General features: G+C 42.8%; 3 protein-coding genes across 4 annotated transcripts in view; 1 reads left to right on the top strand and 2 right to left on the bottom strand.

The window, feature by feature from the left end:
- CD3E (CD3 epsilon subunit of T-cell receptor complex) overlaps window positions 1-19,147 on the bottom strand; it is a 137,056-nt gene that overhangs the window by 104,504 nt on the left and 13,405 nt on the right. Inside the window, exon 5 of one of the 2 annotated variants that reach the window (XR_013757881.1) lies at window positions 7,423-7,474. The exons of the other annotated variant lie outside the window; for it this stretch is intronic. The gene's annotated coding sequence lies outside the window, so the exon portion shown is untranslated. Of the gene's footprint in view, window positions 1-7,422; window positions 7,475-19,147 lie in introns of those variants that run through there. 2 annotated transcript variants of the gene reach the window in all.
- On the bottom strand, window positions 624-9,050 carry CD3G (CD3 gamma subunit of T-cell receptor complex). The gene is made up of 7 exons (XM_079105278.1): window positions 8,868-9,050; window positions 5,247-5,270; window positions 4,416-4,643; window positions 3,633-3,764; window positions 2,392-2,435; window positions 1,427-1,532; window positions 624-973 (listed from the first exon to the last, which is right to left on the bottom strand). Exons 1-6 carry the CDS (start codon window positions 8,920-8,922, stop codon window positions 1,467-1,469), a joined length of 549 nt encoding a protein of 182 aa, XP_078961404.1. The 5' UTR covers window positions 8,923-9,050; the 3' UTR covers window positions 624-973; window positions 1,427-1,466.
- On the top strand, window positions 10,195-14,083 carry CD3D (CD3 delta subunit of T-cell receptor complex). Its single transcript, XM_079105280.1, has 5 exons — window positions 10,195-10,424; window positions 12,630-12,848; window positions 13,263-13,397; window positions 13,687-13,730; window positions 13,929-14,083. The coding sequence occupies exons 1-5, from the start codon at window positions 10,370-10,372 to the stop codon at window positions 13,992-13,994; spliced, it is 519 nt and encodes a 172-aa protein (XP_078961406.1). The 5' UTR covers window positions 10,195-10,369; the 3' UTR covers window positions 13,995-14,083.

Raw genomic sequence — 19,147 nt, 5'->3', positions numbered from 1 at the left:
CAAAACAAAACAAATCAGAAAAGATTTGTGGGTTACCTAGGGCTGAGGGTGAGAACAGAGAGATGACAAAACAGCACATCTTAAGAGAGAAGACAGACTGAATTATGGTAATGGTGTGAAGGGTCAATTTGTTAAAATTTCTGAGAAAAGGTGAATCACTTAAAATAGGTGAATTTTGTGGTGCACAAATTTCAGTTCAATGCAGTTGTCTTAAAATGACATTTATATGTTAGTCATTGTAGCATTGTTGTAAGAGGGAAAGACTGGAACCAACTTAAATGTCCATCAATAAATGACTGGTGAGGTAACTTAAAATGAATCTTTACAATGTGGCTGCATTTTATAAAGTTCTTTATATACTTCAATATATAATCTTCAGGTTTTATTGGGGAAGTGCAATATGAATAGTATGGTATCATTTGTGTGAAAAATAGGAGAAGGGAGAATCATGTGTATTTGAGAATTTGTTAATGCCCAGAGTACCTTCAGGAAGGTATATAGGAAACTGGTTTACAGCTGGAGAAGGCAACTGGTGGCTTGAAATGGAGGTGGAAGTTGCATGTTTGAACCATGTGAATTATGACCTATACAAAAACTCAGTAAAAATTAAAACTTAAAAAAAATTCTGTTCCAGTAGAGGGTTTATTTGACCTTTTTATTTTTCATTTACATTTTTACCAATAGGTGGCGCTCGTGAAACACCATGTTCTTAGGTTTACCGCCCCAGGATTGAACCCAGGGCCTCACACATCTCCCACGTCCTCGGCAGCTAGACAAGTGCTCTGCTGTTAAGATACATCCCCAGCCCTGACTTTTATTTTGAGAAAAACCCAAATTTGCTCTGGTGGCCCCCTCTTCTCCATTTGTCATCTCTGCAAACCTGGAGTTTAGAATTAGGGCTGCAAATCTCTCTGCTGAGAGCTTTCCAAAATAAATTGCTTTGATTCTGAGAAGTAGATAGAAGGGAGAACACCTGGATCGAAAAAAGAAAAAAATGCAACTGGTTGGAAAACCAAATAATGCTTTCCATAAGCCCCAAATAATAATGGGGCTACTACTGGCATCTGGTAGATAGAGGCTAAGGACCCTGCTATAACTGCTGTCAGGTACAGGACAACCAAACAATCAACTAGTTCAAAACGCTAATAGTGTGGATATGGAGACACCCTAACAAAGTTAATATTCAGCATCTTTATGGCCTGAGGCCCTGCTCTAAGAGGATTTAAATATAACATTCATATTTTCTTAGGTCAAGGCAACCAGTACTGGTCCCAGTATTTGTAGAAAAGGGACTACACAATCAACCACTTCTCATCTCTCTGTCTACACACACACACACACACACACTCTGATCCTTGTACTTGGGGAAGAGAGACAGACTTGGTAGCATTTGGGGGAGAGGAGATGGAGATGTAAAGGCACTTACTCTGAACAGGTGTTGAAGAACCACCTGCTCTGACTCCTGCTCACTTCTTCCTCAGGTGGTTTCCTTGAAGACGGCTGTACTGGTCATCTTCCCGATCTCTGAGGGGCTGAAGAGGATAGTAAAGTAGTAAACCTATCTTTCCCACCTCCTTTTGATTAATTTGGTGCATACTGATTGAATTATTTTTCCTTCCTCTTCTGTCTTCTTCTCCTTCTTCTCCTCCTCTCCTTTTAATTTTTTTCTGTACAGGGAATTTAATCCAGGGGTGCTCAACCACTGGACCACATCCCCGGCATTTTTTATTTTTACTTTGAGACCGGCTCTAAGTTGCTCTGGCCTCCATAAGTTGCTGAGGCTGGCTTTGAACTTCTACCTAAACCTTCAGAGCTGCTGGGATTACAGGTGTGTACCCCCGCACCTGGCCTATTTCCTCTCTCTCTCTCTCTTTCTTTTCTTTCTTTCATACTGGGACTTGAAGTCAGTGGCGCACTACCTCTGAGCTACATCCCATTCCTTTTTGTTTTTTATTTTGAGATATGATCTTGCTAAATTGCTGAGACTGACCTCAAACTGGGATCCTCCTGCCTCAGCCTCCTGAGTCACTTGGATTACAGGTGTGTGCCACCATGCCTGGCTGACTGAATGCTTTTTATTGTGCAGGGATTTGGAGTGGGTGCTTTATGGTTCTAGGGACCAAAAGAAGATGAGGAGAGGGAAGCTCTGTGTATAGCTTCCCTGTGTGTCCCTCTCAGTGTGTTCTTCAACTTTTCCTCAATGGATCCTGATCCCAGTCTCTTTCTTATTTCCTTCTCTTTATTTTTCTTATTCTGCTTGATAGTACAACCATCTTATCATTTGGTATGCTATAAGCAGTTCCTTATCTTATAGTAGTTTTCAGATGACTTGCTCCTATCTCCAAGTTTCACCCTTCCTTGTCATTGTGACTTTCATTCCTCATCTCTTACCTGGTAAAGCTGGTCATTGGGCAACAGAGTCTGCTTGTCTGAAGCTACACGAAAAATAAACAAAATACACATACATAAGATATAATGAATGATAAATTGACATTGATATTTTGATAAGTTATTCAATCTCATATTATTTTTCATTCTTTGGAAGAATAAAAACAAAAGGCATATTGAGGTTTAGTATTTTAAAAAATGATCCAGCCGGGCATGGTGGTGCATTCCTATAATCCCAGTGGCTCAGGAGACTGAGGCAGAAGGATCGTGAGTTCAAAGCCGGCCTCAGCAACTTAGTGAGGCCCTAAGTAACTCAGTGAGACCCTGTCTCTAAAAAAAATCTAAAAAGGGCTGGGGATGCGGCACAGTGGTTAAGTGCCCCTGGATTCAATCTCCTGTACAAAAAAAAAAAAAAAAAAAAAAAAAAAAAAAAAAGACCATATTGGCACAATGGGATACTAATTAGTATAAGCCTCAACAATACACATGAACATGGATAAATCTCATAAGCATATTGTCAAGTGAGAGAAACCATACAAAAGAATTCTTACTGCATGAGTCCGTTTGCCTGAAGAACAACCACAATGAAACAGGATATATTGATCTCTGTTGTTAGAAGTTAGGATAGTGTGTATATGTATGATTACATGAATGGTGCAAATCTACATAGAAGTGAAAAGTTGTATCCCATTTGTGTACAATGAATCAAAATGCAGTCCATAAAAATAAAAACTAAATTAAAAAATTAAAAAAAAAAAGAAGTCAGGATATTGCTTACTTTGGGGGATGGGTAGTGACTGAAAGAGCTTCTAGGGTGATGTTAATATTTTCTTTCTTCAACTGGGTGCTGGATGGTTGTTTTGTTGAATGTTTTCAGTTGTAACCTTGTGATTCACTTTTTGATATGTAGGTTTTACTTCAATAAAGAGTTTCAAAATATAGAACAAATCAGAGGGAGTTGGATCTTGGAACAGGTAAATATGCTGGGATAAAACCAAATGTGTCTCTTTCCTGCCTCACAGAGGCAGAGCCTCACCCAAGTCTGCACATTAGCAACACACGCCAGCACAGTCTCTGCTACTAGGTCTCTTTTGGTAGGAAGGAAGGTTAAGGTCTTGGGTGGTTCCACATCTCAGTTAAGAACATTCTCCTCATTTTGTTTATGTGGTACAGGGGATCTAACTCAGGGACCATGCATGCTAGCCAGGTGCTCTACCACTGAGCCATACCCTCAGCCCTCTTACCTCTTGACTGGCGAACTCCATCCTGTCCAGCAATGAAGTAGACTCCAACAGCAAGGAAGAAAATGCTGATGATTTCAGCAAAGACAAGGCCAGATATGGTGGCTGCATTAAGCTCAATGCAGTTCTGACACACTGGAGAAAAGCAGGCAGGGTGAGGATGAGCCTCCCACAGGGTGTGAATGCTGTAGGCAAAATCTTTTTCTCCTGCCTACCAGCAACAATGCCTCTGTCCAGGGCAGCAGGCTCCTCCCTCTTAGGGGTATGGTAAGGGGAGATCCTTGGACTAAGAACTCAATGTTCCTCACTGAGAAGTCCTGGGGAGACTCAGGTCCTGTTCTCCCCACCCAACTGTAGCCTTCTCTTCACTCCTGCTCACCTTGTAATCTTCCCTGCATTCTCTCTCCCTGCCAACTCAGTTTACCAGAGTTGCTGAACTTCTTCAATCCATAGGACCCACCCGAAAGTAAGCCAGAGTTTACAGCACTAATTATGCTTTTTCAAAAAGATGAGGAAACTGTCTTGTTAAAAAAGCAAGAAGCAGGGCCCTGGGGATATAGTTCAGCTGGTAGAGAGCTTGCCTCATATGCTCAAGACCCTGGGGTTCAATCCCCAGCATGCCCCACCCCGCCACACACAAAAAGCAGCACGCTGAGATGAAGAGAACTGGCTATTAATGTAGTCATGGCTTAGCATCTGTTTCTACCTTCACCCTAGACAGTAATCTCACCAGAAGAGTAAGCACCACTTAATCTCACAACGAACAAACCAAAGGGGATTACATACTTCTGTAATATACTTGGAGAGGCCTTGAAGTGTCCTTTGCTCCTTGACACCAATACATCCCTCGAGGGTCCTTGGCACTACTTCCTATATTCCATGTGTTTTTACTTGTATTTTGGAGAGCTGTATTTGGAGAATCTTTAAACCATCCTATGTATTTGTCTGTCAAGTCACAAATCAGAAGTACTGAACCATCTTCTTGATTGTCATTCACTCGTACCAGATGTTTTCCTGAAAGGGAAAAGCTTGTAGTTCTGTTAAGGATCTTGCCTCTGAAATTCTCCCCACCTCAGGGTACCAGGAGAAGACTATTAGTGTACAGTGCCTCAGACTTTGATGTGTAGTCCTGGTGAGGAGAGATTCTGCATTCCAAACATACTCCTAGGTGATGCCAATGCTGCTGGCTCACAGATCACAGTTTGAGACATGTCTGTTTACCAGGGTCCTATTTCTCCTGCAAGGACCAGATGGTCCTTAGCTATAGGAAAGCTGCCAAGAACAGGTTGCAGCAGGACTGATTAGGTTGATAATGGAAATAGCAGCTATCTCTCACTCTTCATCTCATCCTTTCTAAACTCTTTCTTCCTGAGGATTAAATCCAGGGATGCTATACCGCTGAGCCACATCCCTTTTTATTTTCTTTTTTATTTTGAGACAGGTTCTCACTAAGTTGCTTAGGGTCTTGCTAAGTTGCTGAGGCTGGTCTCAAACTTGTAATCCTCCTGCCTTACTCTCCAAGGAGTTGAGTTTAGAGGTGTGTACTCCTTTTGTAGAAAGCCATATTTCTATGAATTTCCTCAGAATTCGAGGACAGAAAGAAGTCATTTTTCCTACCTTGCTTCGACTGGGCCACAGTACCTGTAGAGACAAAAGAGAGAGGATCAGGTGGGCGTGGAGCTGTTGTGATGCCCTGAAGTATTCCCATGGTCCTTTCAGGTCAAGATCAAGAGAGATTCTAACCCATGGGAATGAGAGAATCTGTACCTAAATTCCTGGATGTAGCCTAAAATCACCAAATCAGAGTCAAAATTATAATGAATAATTTTTTGGTTTTTGTCCCAGCTTCCCGGATGGGAGTTTCTACACCCTTGAATTTCATAAGTGATGCAGTACATTTGCTATTCTTGGTGTACCCTTGGATGAACCTGAGTTCATGCTAAGGAGATGACTCAGGATGGGCCTGGTCAAGGTCAACCGTATGACTAGAGGATTGGGGTTTTGAAGTCACTGCTGCCAACCCTGGGAGGGGAGTGGCTGAGACTGAATTCAGTTAACTGGCCAACAAATCCATGAACCGCACCTGTGTGATGGTACCTCGAGAACAACATGGTGGAGCTTCCTGGTTCGTGAACACTTTGAGGTACTGGGAACATGATATGTTCTAATTCCCCAGGGAGAGACCATAGACACTCTGTGTTCAGGACTCCCCAAGACCTTGCCCTATTTCCTCATTTAGTTGACCCTCATTTTTTTCAATATTAAAGCTGTAATACCTTCCTGAGTTCTGTGAGTCATTCTAGTACATGATCAGACATGAGGGATCATGGGAACCCTCTGGATGTACAGCTAATTTGTCAGCTAGTAAGGTCTGGGGACTCCTGCATTTGTGGGATGATCTTTACAGTGAGGACAATTTTGTTAAGGGCTATACCGTTAATTTGTGAGATCTGCCACTAACTCTGAGGGATTTTCAGTCAAATTGTTTTGCAGTATATGTAAAAGTATTGATTATACAGTCCAGAATGTTCTGCTCTGTTAGCAACTAAAACCCTATCAAGAGGTGAGTATGTCCAAAGCCTTTGGAGTTGACTTATTTCTAAAATCTTCAGTCTTGGCAATCTGTTTCTTATAGGAACCCTGACTGTCCCAGAAAAAGTGAGCTATTCAATTAGCCCTCATATCTGTCTCTAGTAAAAGGGTTGCATGGTAGTGTACTACAGAGACCTAATACTGGAATTAATTCAATTGGGTTTAATTCAAGCATTTACTGAGCACTATGACAACCTAACATGATTAAGTATTGTGAAGGAAAAGGGTGGTGATATACAGAACCAGTTATTCTTCCAAAGAATTTAAGATGAAGTGGAAAGATATGCACATGTAATTAATGTAATAGAACTTATAACTTATCTTTTAGTACTAGTATGAATGCAGATGAAAAGGAATAGAAGGTGTTGATTTTGCCCAAGGGTGAGGTTCAGGAAAAGCTTAATTGAGGCGATGAAATTTGGCTGAACCCTGAAGAATGAATAAGAATTCATCAGACAAAGACATTTAGGGTAGAAAAAAACTGATGAATGAAGATACAGATTTGGAAAAGGACAGGAGAAGCAGTGTGGCTAGAGGTAGAGTGTGTGATGGGGAGACCTGGTCAGGAGTTAAAATATGATAGAAATTACTGGACAGAATCAACTGTCTTAGAACTTTGTGCAGGGCTGACTATTTATGAGTGGTACCCAAAACAATGCCTAGACCAAGTAGGAGCTTCATATTGTTGGACAAATGCCTGAATGCATAAAGGAGTAAATGCAGAAAAAAGGCATAACAGTTAAATAGATTTCTTAGTGGCCCTTCTCCCCAAGTACTGGTCACCAGGGGAGGGCAGAGACTCTTGCTTCAAACTCAGATTCCAAAGGAAAAAAATGGAACTAATTGCTGACATCTTTTAATTGTACATGTCTGAGTGCTGCTTTCTTTCAGAACTTGAGAGTTGCCGTAGCTAAATTTCAGGATTGACTGTTATGAAAACTGAGCCCAGAGGGTTAGAGACCTTGTTCCAGATCCCACAGCTCATTGGTGTCTGAGCTGAACCCAGAACTCAGGTTTCTATGCTTGATCCAAAGCTCTTTTCACTATATCCAGCTGGCTCCCTCCAGCTCCAGCATTGCCCTCTAACCTGTGTTGCCTCGCTGTTTATCCCTTTTCTCTTAGAAATAATCCCACATTCTCCCTGTCTTTTTTTTTTTTTTTTTTTTTTTTTTTTTTTGTGGTGCTGTGGATCAAACCCAGGGCCTTGTGCTTGCAAGGCAAGCACTCTACCAACTGAGCTATCTCCCCAGGCCCTCTCCCTGTCTTCTTCAAGTTTCCCACTTGGCCATCACCAGCTCAGTTTCAGCAGTTGGTATTGCCTCCCACCTAGTTTTTTGAGCACACAGGTGTTGTTATGGCTCTTTCTCCAGCTCCTTTCTCCTTCCAAGCTTACCTATGGCCAGGCTATCTGCATTTCCTTTCTGCTAGTTCAGCAGGTCATATTGCCCTCTCTGACGTGCCCTTGTCTCCTCTCCTAGCTCCCTCCTTCTGACATCAACCTTGCTCTGCTTACCATCTTCTCCTTGAGCCCAAAATGTGCTCAAGTTTCTCTTACCCTCAAAAACTTCTTCTTAGACTCTACTTTCACTTCTGCCTCCCGCTCCATCTCTCCTGCCTTTTCATCCAAGTTTCTTTCAAGAGTAGTCTATACTTACTGGCCTTTGTCTTCTGCCCTCGTCCATTCAGCTGTCAGATTGTTCCATCAAAACTGTTCTGAATTAATTACCCATGACTTTTATTTGCTAGATCCCACAAACTTAAATTTTAAATATGTTCTTATGTGGGTGGACTCTCTTTAACATTTTATACTCTTGGTAATTCTCTCCTTCTGGAAGCTCTCTATTCCATGCATTGCACTCTTGTGATTATTTCAGATCTTTGACATTCTTTCATTGTTTTCTTGAGATTTTTTTTTCTCTAACTACCCCATAAAAGTTGGTCTCTCACAGTTCCATCCTCACATAACACATGGTACTTTTGCGATTTCAACAACCTTGATGGTTTTGGCTTCCTTCCATATGTTCAGACTCTAGGTGTCAACCCAGTTATCTACTTCCTGTTGGATATTTTAAACTGGACATTCATACAGGCAACCCTGACTGCACCTTACACTCCGTGTGGCAACAATAAAATTTACTTCTCCAATTAGACCATGAGCTCTTTAAAGCAGAAGCATTTTATTCATCTTTTTATCCTTCTGGATTATCCGCATATATGATCTTACCCATGCTTGTTGACCAGTTGGCCAACTTACCAAGCAAATGAGTGAATGCTTCACAGGTCTACTGCTAAGCCCAGCTCTGAATCAGAGAACATGAACCTTTCCCTTTCAGTTTCCTTGCCTGTGCCCTTTTGGGCTACATTCAAGCCTAAGATGGCGGCAGCAGGGTCTTCTCAGTTAAGTCCTCTGTTTTGATTTCTCAGAAACAAGAACCCCTAAGGGAACATTGCTTCTCTCCAGCTCAGAACAGTAAGCGGTTTCACTTTTGCCTTTCCTTCTTTGAATGTGAAAAGGTGACCGCTGGGGTACATTCAAGGTTAGGGGTAGGTTCAAGGTTAGGATTCCAATATCCCCCCTGTCTTCCTGGTGATGGCCTCTTCTAGTGAGCCCTTCCCCAGGGTAGGAGACCCCCTAGGGGCTCTTACCTTGAAGAACAATGACAGCCAGGATGAAGCGAGTCAGACCCTTTCCTTGCTCCATGTCAGCTTCTACCCTTCTTCAGCAGAAGTGTGGAGCCAGCCTGAGCAGCCAGCCAGCCTGAGCAGCCACTAGTTTGGCTCCACCCAGCAACCCAGGGCCCCTGTACAAAGGCAAGAACCTGGTGCCTCCACCCTCTGCTTCAAGTGTGGGTAGCAGGGGCTTCCTCAGGGCTGCAGATGCAGATAGATGCCTCTTGTTTTTCTGTTAAGGAGTACAAACATCCTGCTTCCTGTGTTGCTAGTATTGCAGCCAGTTGTCAATTGACGCTATAACTAATGAATTTAGGTAGGATTCTCAGGTGCTTGGAGTTGGAACTCCACGTGCAAAAGCACCTCTATCTAGGCCTTCGTTCAGGGATTTTTGTCACTGTTCTTTTGAGATCATTAAAGCTGCCTGCCTGGAAAAGAGTAGGTGGGACAATTTCAACAGGATGGTCAGCGTGTTTCTAGGGGTAAGTCTGGATTGTGCTTCCAGCATGTGAGGCCCCTGTCTCCCTCATTTAGTCAATCAGTGAGCCAACAGAAATTTGCAGAGATCTGTTAGGTGCCTGTCATGAGGTCCTAGCAGTGAGCAAGACAGCCATGACTCTGTCCTCAGATAATGACAGTCCTAACATGGAAGTATGGAGTTTCAGATCCCTACAGGTCACAAGGGAAAAAAAGCACATTGTCTCCCTCCTGGGAAGGCTCAATTCTGGCAGTGAGTCAATTATATTGTTACTAATAACTACCTCTTACTGAGCACATCTGATATGGCAGACCCCATACAAACACCTTTTTTCAAATCCTATAATGATACTAAGGGAATGAGGCTCTGAAGAATTCTATGCCTGGCTCTGTGGGTACCAAGTAGTGGAACTGGGGTTCAAGTCTCTGGCTGGTGATGCTCTGAAGTCCAATTTCCCACTGGTTAGAAGCTGTTCCATCTAATGTCCCAGTCTGCCCAGTGAAGGATCCTGAGAAAGACCAGGAATGGAAGGAACCTAGCTGATAGGATTGTGCAATGGGGGTCCTACCTTCTCTCAAGGGGCTGTGAGAGCTGGCAGTTTTTAGCTGGTAAGTAAATGTAGTTAGGTTGTCAACAGGGACTGTGAAGGTCCCAGTTTTCACCATTGACTCAGGAGAGGCTATTCTAAATCTCCATTTACCTCCTAGATGTACAGGCAATCTTCTTCATATTCTCTGCTCTGACTTCCGCCCCTAGCCCCAAGCTCCCTACTCAGAGAAAGAGCAGTTTGCAACTGCTTCCTTCTTACCCCACCCCTGACCTACTCCTGTCTTGACGTTTCTCATCATCAAAGGCAGAGAGCAGAGAGGCAGACATCTTATAGTTCCTCCCCCACTCTACTTTTTCCGTATACCCGTGAATCATTTGGGGGGAGGTAGCTCTCACTCTGGCTGATAGTTCCTTGACCTGGTTCTATCTGCTAGATGAATTCCACCAAAAAATGAAACACAGCAGGTTCCTGGCCCATCTGATACTGGCTGCCCTTCTCTATCAAGGTAAGTAAGGCTTCTCCAGGGTAGGTGGAGGAAGGGACATTACTCCTGGGAGTGAGGTCCACTGGAAAGTGCTTCTCAATGCTGTTCCAATTTGCCAGGCACCCCAGGTGTCAGGAGGGCAGGGTTGAGATGTAGGAAGGAGGTGCTTAGCTTCCACTTACTCTAGCCAGGGCACATGTTGGCCCTGAATCTTTCTCTTCAAAGACCTTATGCCTTTGTAGGCAATGGTTCAGTATGTATACGTGCCTGAGCCTAGTGCTGGTAAGGGGAGCAGAGCTATATGTACTCCTTCAGGGCTCTTATTTCACCATCGTTATGCCACCTGGCGTCATGTTCCAGGATTCAAGGGATTGCTTTAAGAGAAAAATTGATTTTAGCTTGAGAAAGAGGAAGGGCAGATTGGTGTGTGTGGAGAAAATTACATGGTCAGTATTATGCTAATTCATCCCGGTCTGTTGTGGTGCTGGGGATTGAATCCAGAGGTGATCTAACACTGAGCTACATTCACAGCCCTTTTTTATTTTTATTTATTTTAAGAGAGGGTCCTGCTGGGTGCAATGGCACATGCCTATAATCCCCTTGGCTTGGGAGGCTGAGGCAAGAGGATCCCAAGTTCAAAGTCAGCCTCAGCAAAAGTGAGGTGCTAAGCAAATCAGTGAGACCCTGTCTCTAAATAAAATACAAAATAGGGCTAGGGATGTGGCTCAGTGGTTGAGTGCCCCTGAGTTCAATCCCTGGTACCCACCTCCCCCAAAAAAGAGAAGGTCCCATTAAATTGTAGAGACTGATTTTGAACATGCTGTCCTTCTGCCTCAGTCTCTGTAGCAGCTGGGATTACAGGTGTGTATCACTGCACCCAGTAAAATCAAACTCATCCCAGTTTGGTTTTAAAACAGAATCACAACTACTCAGGAGGCTAAGGTGGGAGAATCCCTTGAACCCAGGAGTTCAACACCAGCCTGGGGAACATAGTGAGAACGTGTCTCAAAAAAAAAAAAAAAAGAAAAAAAGAAAAATTAAAACTGAAAATGGAGCTGGGAATGTAGCTCAGGGATAGAGCACTAGGCTAGCATGTGTGAGGCCTGGGTTTAATCTCCAGCACCACCAAACAAAAGAAAACTGGGAAAATTCCATGTCCCAGAATCCTCTTACTCTCGGGAGACTGGGTCAAATGGTTATCCTAATTCTCAGCAATCCTAGAATGCCCAGCATTTCCAATGGAAACAATTTCAAGGAAGACATGACTGTAGCAGGTGAAGTATTTGATGTACATGTGCCTCCCTAAGTGTGCACACATATACTCCTTACTTGCTTCAGATGTAAGAGAAATAGCTATTTGGGAGTTTTCTAGAGAATTTTCTTATATCCAAATCCCTGAATATGAAACTAAGGGAGAACATACATTTCACTTTTCCCTGGGATGGGTGTTATAGATTCCAGGTGCCTCTGTAGGCTGTGGAGGTGCTCTCAGGCTGTCAAAGAAATTCAGCGAATCTAGAAAGATGCTGGACTTACCTCTGGCCCTTAAACTCCCCATGAGACTCGTATGTGAAGCCTCAAGAACAAATTTGACAAATTTTTCTTTCTGTCCCCCTCCTCATAAGCAAGTGTGAAACAACTGAAAATCTTTACATGGGATTTGCTCTGGTAATTCTGAACCACTGGGCTGGTAGTTTATATCAGCACCTCCCTTCTCCAGCCATCATCTAAAGGCTGGGAAAAGCTTAAGGAGTGAGCATCTCAGTCCTCTGGTGGATTCTGGGACAGAGATCATGGGGAGGGAAGAGGATGAGAAGTTGAAGTGATAGTGTGGTAGTTGATTGGGAAGTAGAATTACAAGACTTCTAGAAGAAAAATTGCAGACCTGCCCAACCTAGGAACATTCTTGTTCCTTTCCATGTCTCCTGGGGGCTGCAGCAATCTATTCTCTCCTTCTCATCAGTGGTCTGAGCATATTCTTGGATCAACCCAGCTTCATGGCTTCTTCTTTTGCCCCAAGTCCCTCAGGACCTGCTCTCAGCTTCGACTACAGCTTCATGTCCTTCCTGACCTGCACTTCACTTTCTGGACCCTTTCTCTTATCTCTTCTGCTTCTCTCACTGGGAACCATGACTGTGCCTCACTCCCACAATCATCCCCAGCAGAACTAGGATGTGGCGTAGACCAAACAGCTGTCTCTGATTATGGTATTTTTCTTTCCCTTAGTGAACTCCTCAAATATAACTGTGGAGGAAATGGAGAACAAAGTGTTTTTGCATTGCAATGCCAGTGTCGTGTGGCTAGAAGGCACAGTGGGAACAGAGTTACCAGTCAGTAAATATCTGGACTTGGGAAAACGCGTCCTGGACCCGCGAGGAATGTATATGTGTAAGGGGGAAAATGAACCGACCAAGAATCCGTTCACAGTGCAAATATATTATCGAAGTATGTGCCTCCTGGGCCCATTGAGTTGGAATGGTGGGCCTCTGAAATGAAACTTTCTGAGAACCAATCTTTTCTCTAAATAAGCTGGGGTCACCCTTAGTATGAGCCAAATTTGGGGGGTCTTCCGAAAGGGAAAGAAAGCTTGACCTAGTAAGGCAGAGTGGTAGGGGCCTTGTTACCATAGGCTTGGTTGGTAGAGGAATTACGCCCATCACCTAGTTTAAGGTTCCGCCAATCTGAGATTACTTCCTGGGTCTCTCTGGGAATTCCCTGGGATAGGGTAGAGTGGATATAGCAAGGCCCTCAGTATGATCTCACTGAAGTTTGGGTGTTGACATGAGAGATCCTAGGACTTCCCCAGGAGGCAGAGATGGTTCCTGACCTCGGAAGCTTCCTACCCATCCCCTTCTGCAGTGTGCCAGAACTGTGTGGAGCTGGACCCAGGCACCCTGGCTGGCATTCTCATTGCTGACATCATTGCCACTCTGCTCCTTTCTTTGGGAGTCTACTGCTTTGCAGGCCATGAGACTACTGGAAGGCTGTCTGGAGGTTAGTGGAGAGAGAGAGAGAGAGAGAGAGAGAGAGAGAGAGAGAGAGAGAGAGATTGATTCTGAAGAATGGGGCTGGTGGTAGGTTTGGTCTCATCTGGGAGTCATTCTTGCAGTGTCCTACCACTGCATGTTGAAAGAACTTGTGTACCCATGTTGCTCATGCAGACTTTTGAGGGCATGAGATGGTGTGACCAGCTGCAGACCCCTCTGCAGCATTGCAGCATTCATGGGTATCATTATCCCTTCCTCCCTGGCCCCTAGTGACACTCCTTCCCTTGTTTTTCTAGCTGCAGACACTCAAGCTCTACTGAGGAATGAGCAGCTCTATCAGGTGAGCCCTGAGGGGAAGGACGCGTGATCAGGAGGAGGAGTGAGTGGGCACGGAGAAGCTGACATTATGTGCTGTGTGCATTCGGGGAGGGTTCTAGAGGGCAAGTCATCACTGAGGGTGTCTGCAGAGGGCAGGCATAAACTCCCTTCCCCAGAAGAGCTTTGACCCTATCTCACTGTCTCCCTTTTCATCTCTTAGCCCCTCCGAGACCATGATGATGGTCAGTACAGCCGTCTAGGAGGAAACTGGGCTCGGAACAAGTGACCCTGAGACTGGTGGCTTCTAGAAACCTCACTATTAACGGTGCCTTCTGCCTTTGCTCAACCAATAAAGATGTCGTCTTTAACTCAGAAGGTGTCTGCACTTTTCAAGGCACTTGGGCAGGGGATGGGAGTTGTCCTGACTTGGCTGGAATTTTATCCTCCCTGCCCAACTGTGCGTCACTGCACCTTCGTCTCTTCTCTTTGTCCCACACCGACAATGTGAAGTGCCATCTCCCACCACATCTCAGGGAGCCATTCTGTTTCTAGTCCATGGTGCTTCCCGGGTGGGAGTTCTGTCCTACCAGCCTCCTCTGCCACTCAGTTCCTTATCACAAGCCTTCCACTGTTTCAGCTGTTCACCACAGATGAAGGTTGGCTGCTGTGTTTAGGAGCCAGCCACAAAGACGTTTCCATGATGTCACAAGTGGGGGTGGCAGAGACATCAAGGGACTCACTTCTCACCAAGACTCACAGAGTATGTGTCACAAAGTCCCAGTGCTACTAAGGGTCTGACTGGCTTTAGGACCCTGTGGAGTGGTTGCCAGAACTGTGAGGAGGGAGGTCTGGCCTAGGTTCCTTCAGTCCCCCTTTCCCAGCATACATATCTTTTCTTCCTCAAGACCCGTCCCTGCCCTGCCTTCTTCATGATAAACTGGATCAGAAACCTTTCATCAATTAAAACACACTGTCCTTCTCTCCCTGCTGGATTGAGACTGGGTCGGGGTTTGGGAAATTTTCAATAGGTATCATCTTCAGCCAGTGGGTTAGGGGTGTTTCTCAAATTTTTGGAGGCTGAGAGATTTATTGAAAAATATGGATTCTTGGGCCCCACTTTAGGAATGGGGTTCCTGGGTGATTTTGAAGCAGCCCAAATCCAGAATCTCTGGTTTAGAGGAAGAATGGAGAACACTTACGCTCTTGTTTCCTTTATACCTGTTCCTGGATTCCAGAGCTGGGGTACTGTCTTTTTTGTTCTCTGAGTACACAAGTAATTTAGGGAACTTCAGAACAGTTTAATGACAGTAGGAGTCTTCTAGACCAGGGTTTCCAAAGGAGAAGAGGACCAACAACCACTTAGCCAGAAACCTAGATGATTCTGCTCATCATTTCCTGAAGATATTTGCAGACCTTAATTTCATGAGAGACAGAATGAAGTTTAAATTTACCCATGCTTCATTTGTAGTTGCGCTTTCTCCCTACTTTTAAATTCTGCCACTATAATTCTCCCTAGATCCTCCTTTCCCATTCAACACTCTGCCTTGGGCATCCCTTCCACTTCGAATCCTTTTCATCCCCTGCATGCTTCCTTACACCTTGCATTCCTCAAATTTGCTTATATCCCACATCCACCAGTTCTCAACACCAACTGCATGATGGAATCTCCTAGGGAGTTAAAAAAATATGGATGCCACCTTCAGAGATTCTGAATTTACAGGTCTGGGGTGCAGATGAGCCCTAGGAATTTAAAAATTAAAAAAAAATTGATTGTCATAATAATTGTAAAATTTGGATACAGCATGTTTCAATGCATGTAGACAGAGTGTACCAATCAAATGAAGGTTACTGGTTTACTTATAGCCTCAAATGTTTATCATTTCTTTGTGTTGTGAACATTCAAAATCCTATTAGCGCTGGGCACCGGTGGCTCTTGTCTGTAATTCCAGCAGCTCGGGAGGTTGAGACAAGAAGATTCTGAGTTCAAAGCCAGCCTCAGCAACAGCTAAGCACTAAGCAACCCAGTGAGACCCTGTCTCTAAACTCTAAATAAAATATAAAAAGGGCTGGGGATGTGGCTCAGTGGTTGAGTGCCACTGAGCTCAATCCCGGGTACCAAAAAAAAAAAAAAAAAAAAAATCCTATTAGCTATTTTAAAATATATAATTAAGTACTGTCAACTGTAGTTATCCTGCTGTGCTATAGGACATTAGAAATGATTCCCTTTATCCAACTGCAACCATTAACCATTCTCACTCCATCTCTGCCCTCACTGCCACATGGGCCCCAGGTCTTTTAAAGCTGCTATAGTGATTCTGATGTGAAGCCAAGGTTTAGAAACCCTCACTACCCTCCATCTGAGCTTTTTGGAAATTTGTGTCCCTTTTGTGTTTGCTCTCTCTCTCTCTCTGTTTCCTTTTAAACAACAGAAAACAAACTGACAAGAATAAATTGTCCATATTTCAAATATGAATCGCATTTTTTTGTGTGCTGGGGATTCAACCCAGGGCCTCATGCATGCTAAAAATGAGCTCTACCACTGAGCAGTAACCCTAGCCCAAGATATGATACATTTTGACATATATATGTACTTGTGAAATATCAACAATCAAGATAAAGAAACATATTTAGCATCCTGAAACCATCCTTCTCCTCACCCCTCTATCCCCAGGCACCACTGATCTGCTTTCAGTTATGGCAGTTTTCATTTTCCTAGAGTTTTATATAAATGAAGTAATGTATGTAGCCCTTTTTTCTGGCTTCTTACACTTGGCATAATTATTTAGAAAAATCATGCATTTTGTCCCATGCATTAATTGTTCATTCCTTTTTATTGTTCAGGGGTATTCATTGTATGGATATACCACAATTTGTTTATCCTTGCATCTATTGATAGTTTTTTAGTTGTTTCTTCGTTTGGGCTATTGCAAATAAAATTGCCATGAACCCTCATGTGCTAGTCAATGTGCAAAATATATGCTTTTATTTCTTTTGTATAAATTCTCAGGAGTAGAATGACAAGGACATTCTTTTTAAAATTTTTTTTTAAAAATTTTGTTGCCAATGGACCTTTATTTTATTTATTTATATGTGGTGCTGAGAATCGAACTCAGTGCCTTACACATGCTAGGCAAGTGCTCTACCACTGAGCTCCATCCCCAGCCCCTACATTCTTTTTTAAAAGAAAGTTGTTTTGACTGTTCTAGATTCTTAGCTCTTGCATTTGATTTGGATTTTCAATTATTACAAAAATGCCTATCTGGATTTTGATCAGGATTGCACTGAATTTATAGATTGATTTGGGAAAAATTAACATTTTAATAATATCGAGTCTTCCAATCCATGTTCATATCTTTTGTCAGATTTATTACTAAGTATTTCATATTTTTCAAGCTGTTGTATATGGTATTTGAAAATTTTCAATTTCTAACTGTTCATTGCTAGTGGTTATCCACTAAATTGATTTCTGTGTATTGATCTCGGACCTTGAAAACTTGCTGAACTCACTCATTAATTCTAGTTGCTTTTCCTATTGGGTTCTATTGGGTATACCACATGGATGACCATGTCCTCTGTTAATAAAGATGGTCTAACTTTTCCCTTTGTGATTTATGTCTGTATCTTGGCTTACTGAGCTGGCTACACACTCCAGCAGCACTGGAACAGAGGTGGAGAGAAGACATCCTTTCCTTGTTGGCCAATGTAGTGGAAAGCAGAATTCTTCATCATTAAGCATGCTAGCTTCAGGTTTCTTAAATTAAATTTTTTAATTTTTTATTTTTTTTAATTAAAAATCATAAATTTACATAGGGTAACGTTGTTTGATTCATTCTGTTATTTTTTTCCCTTCCCCCCAACCCCTCCCACCCCTATTTTCCCTCTATACAGTCCTTCCTCCATTCTTACCACCCTCCTTATCCCTAACCCTAAACCTAACCCTAACCCTAACGCTAACCCCTCCTACCCCCCATTATATGTCCTCATCCGCTTATCAGCGAGATCATTTGTCCTTTAGTTTTTTGAGATTGGCTTATCTCACGTAGCATGATATTCTCCAATTTCATCCATTTGCCTGCAAATGCCATAATTTTATCATTCTTCATGGTGGAGTAATATTCCATTGTATATATATGCCACAGTTTCTTTATCCATTCATCAACTGAAGGGCATCTAGTTTGGTTCCACAATCTGGCTATGGTGAAATGAGCAGCTATAAACATTGATGTGGCTGTATCTCTGTAGTATGCTGATTTTAAGTCCTTTGGGTATAGGCCAAAGAGTGGGATAGTTGGGTCAAATGGTGGTTCCATTCCAAGCTTTCTGAGGAATCTCCATACTGCTTTCCAGAGTGGCTGCACTAATCTGCAACCCCACCAGCAATATATGAGGGTACCTTTTTCCCCACATCCTCGCCAACACCTATTGTTGCTTGTGTTCTTGATAATTGCCATTCTAATTGGGGTGAGATGAAATCTTAGGGTAGTTTTGATTTGCATTTCTCTGATTACTAGAGATGTTGAACATTTTTTCATATATCTGTTGATTGCTTGTACATCTTCTTCTGTGAAGTGTCTGTTCATTTCCTTAGCCCATTTGTTGATTGGATTATTTGGATTCTTGGTGTAGAGTTTTTTGAGTTCTTTATAGATTCTGGAAATTAGCGCTCTATCTGAAGTATGAGTGGCAAAGATATTCTCCCACTCTGTAGGCTCTCTCTTCACATTACTGATAGTTTCCTTTGCTGAGAGAAAGCTTTTTAGTTTGAATCTATCCCAGTTGTTGATTCTTGCTTTTATTTCTTGTGCTATGGGAGTCCTGTTAAGGAAGTCTGATCCTAAGCCAACAAGTTGAAGGTTTGGAACTACTTTTTCTTCTATAAGATTCAGGGTCTCTGGTCTGATTCCGAGGTCCTTGATCCATTTTGAGTTGAGTTTTGTGTAGGGTAAGAGATAGGGGTTTAATTTCATTCTGTTGCATATGGTTTTCCAGTTTTCCCAGCACCATTTATTGAAGAGGCTATCTTTTCTCCATTGCATATTTTTGGCACCTTTGTCTAGTATGAGAAAATTGTATTTATTTGGGTTTGTGTCCTTGTCCTCTATTCTGTACCACTGATCTACCTGTCTATTTTGGTACCAATACCATGCCGTTTTTGTTACTATTGCTTTGTAATAGAGTTGAAGATCTGGTATTGCGATACCCCCTGCTTCACTCTTCCTGCTAAGGATTGCTTTAGCTATTCTGGGTTTCTTATTCTTCCAGATGAATTTCATAATTGCTTGCTCTATTTCTGTAAGGTACATCATTGGGATTTTAATTGGAATTGCATTGAATCTGTATAGCACTTTTGGTAGTATGGCCATTTTGACAATATTAATTCTGCCTATCCAAGAACATGGGAGATCTTTCCATCTTTTAAGGTTTTCTTTAATTTCTTTC

The sequence above is a fragment of the Sciurus vulgaris genome (assembly GCF_902686455.1).
Source record: "Sciurus vulgaris genome assembly, chromosome: 11".
Taxonomy (NCBI): Eukaryota; Metazoa; Chordata; class Mammalia; order Rodentia; family Sciuridae; genus Sciurus; species Sciurus vulgaris.
The sequence above is the reverse complement of the archived record's forward strand: the minus strand, read 5'-3'. Positions and strand labels throughout refer to the sequence as shown.

Bases quoted from the DNA above. Each gene is read 5' to 3' on its own strand.
- CD3D (XM_079105280.1), top strand. From the start codon at position 10,370: ATGAAACACAGCAGGTTCCTGGCCCATCTGATACTGGCTGCCCTTCTC. The intron at 10,425-12,629 runs GTAAGTAAGGCT...TCTTTCCCTTAG, and splicing joins GGCTGCCCTTCTCTATCAAG to TGAACTCCTCAAATATAACT. The intron at 13,731-13,928 runs GTGAGCCCTGAG...TTCATCTCTTAG, and splicing joins GGAATGAGCAGCTCTATCAG to CCCCTCCGAGACCATGATGA.
- CD3G (XM_079105278.1), bottom strand. From the start codon at position 8,922: ATGGAGCAAGGAAAGGGTCTGACTCGCTTCATCCTGGCTGTCATTGTT. The intron at 4,644-5,246 runs GTAGGAAAAATG...TTTCCCTTTCAG, and splicing joins TGTGGCCCAGTCGAAGCAAG to GAAAACATCTGGTACGAGTG. The intron at 2,436-3,632 runs GTAAGAGGGCTG...TTTTTCGTGTAG, and splicing joins TGGAGTTCGCCAGTCAAGAG to CTTCAGACAAGCAGACTCTG.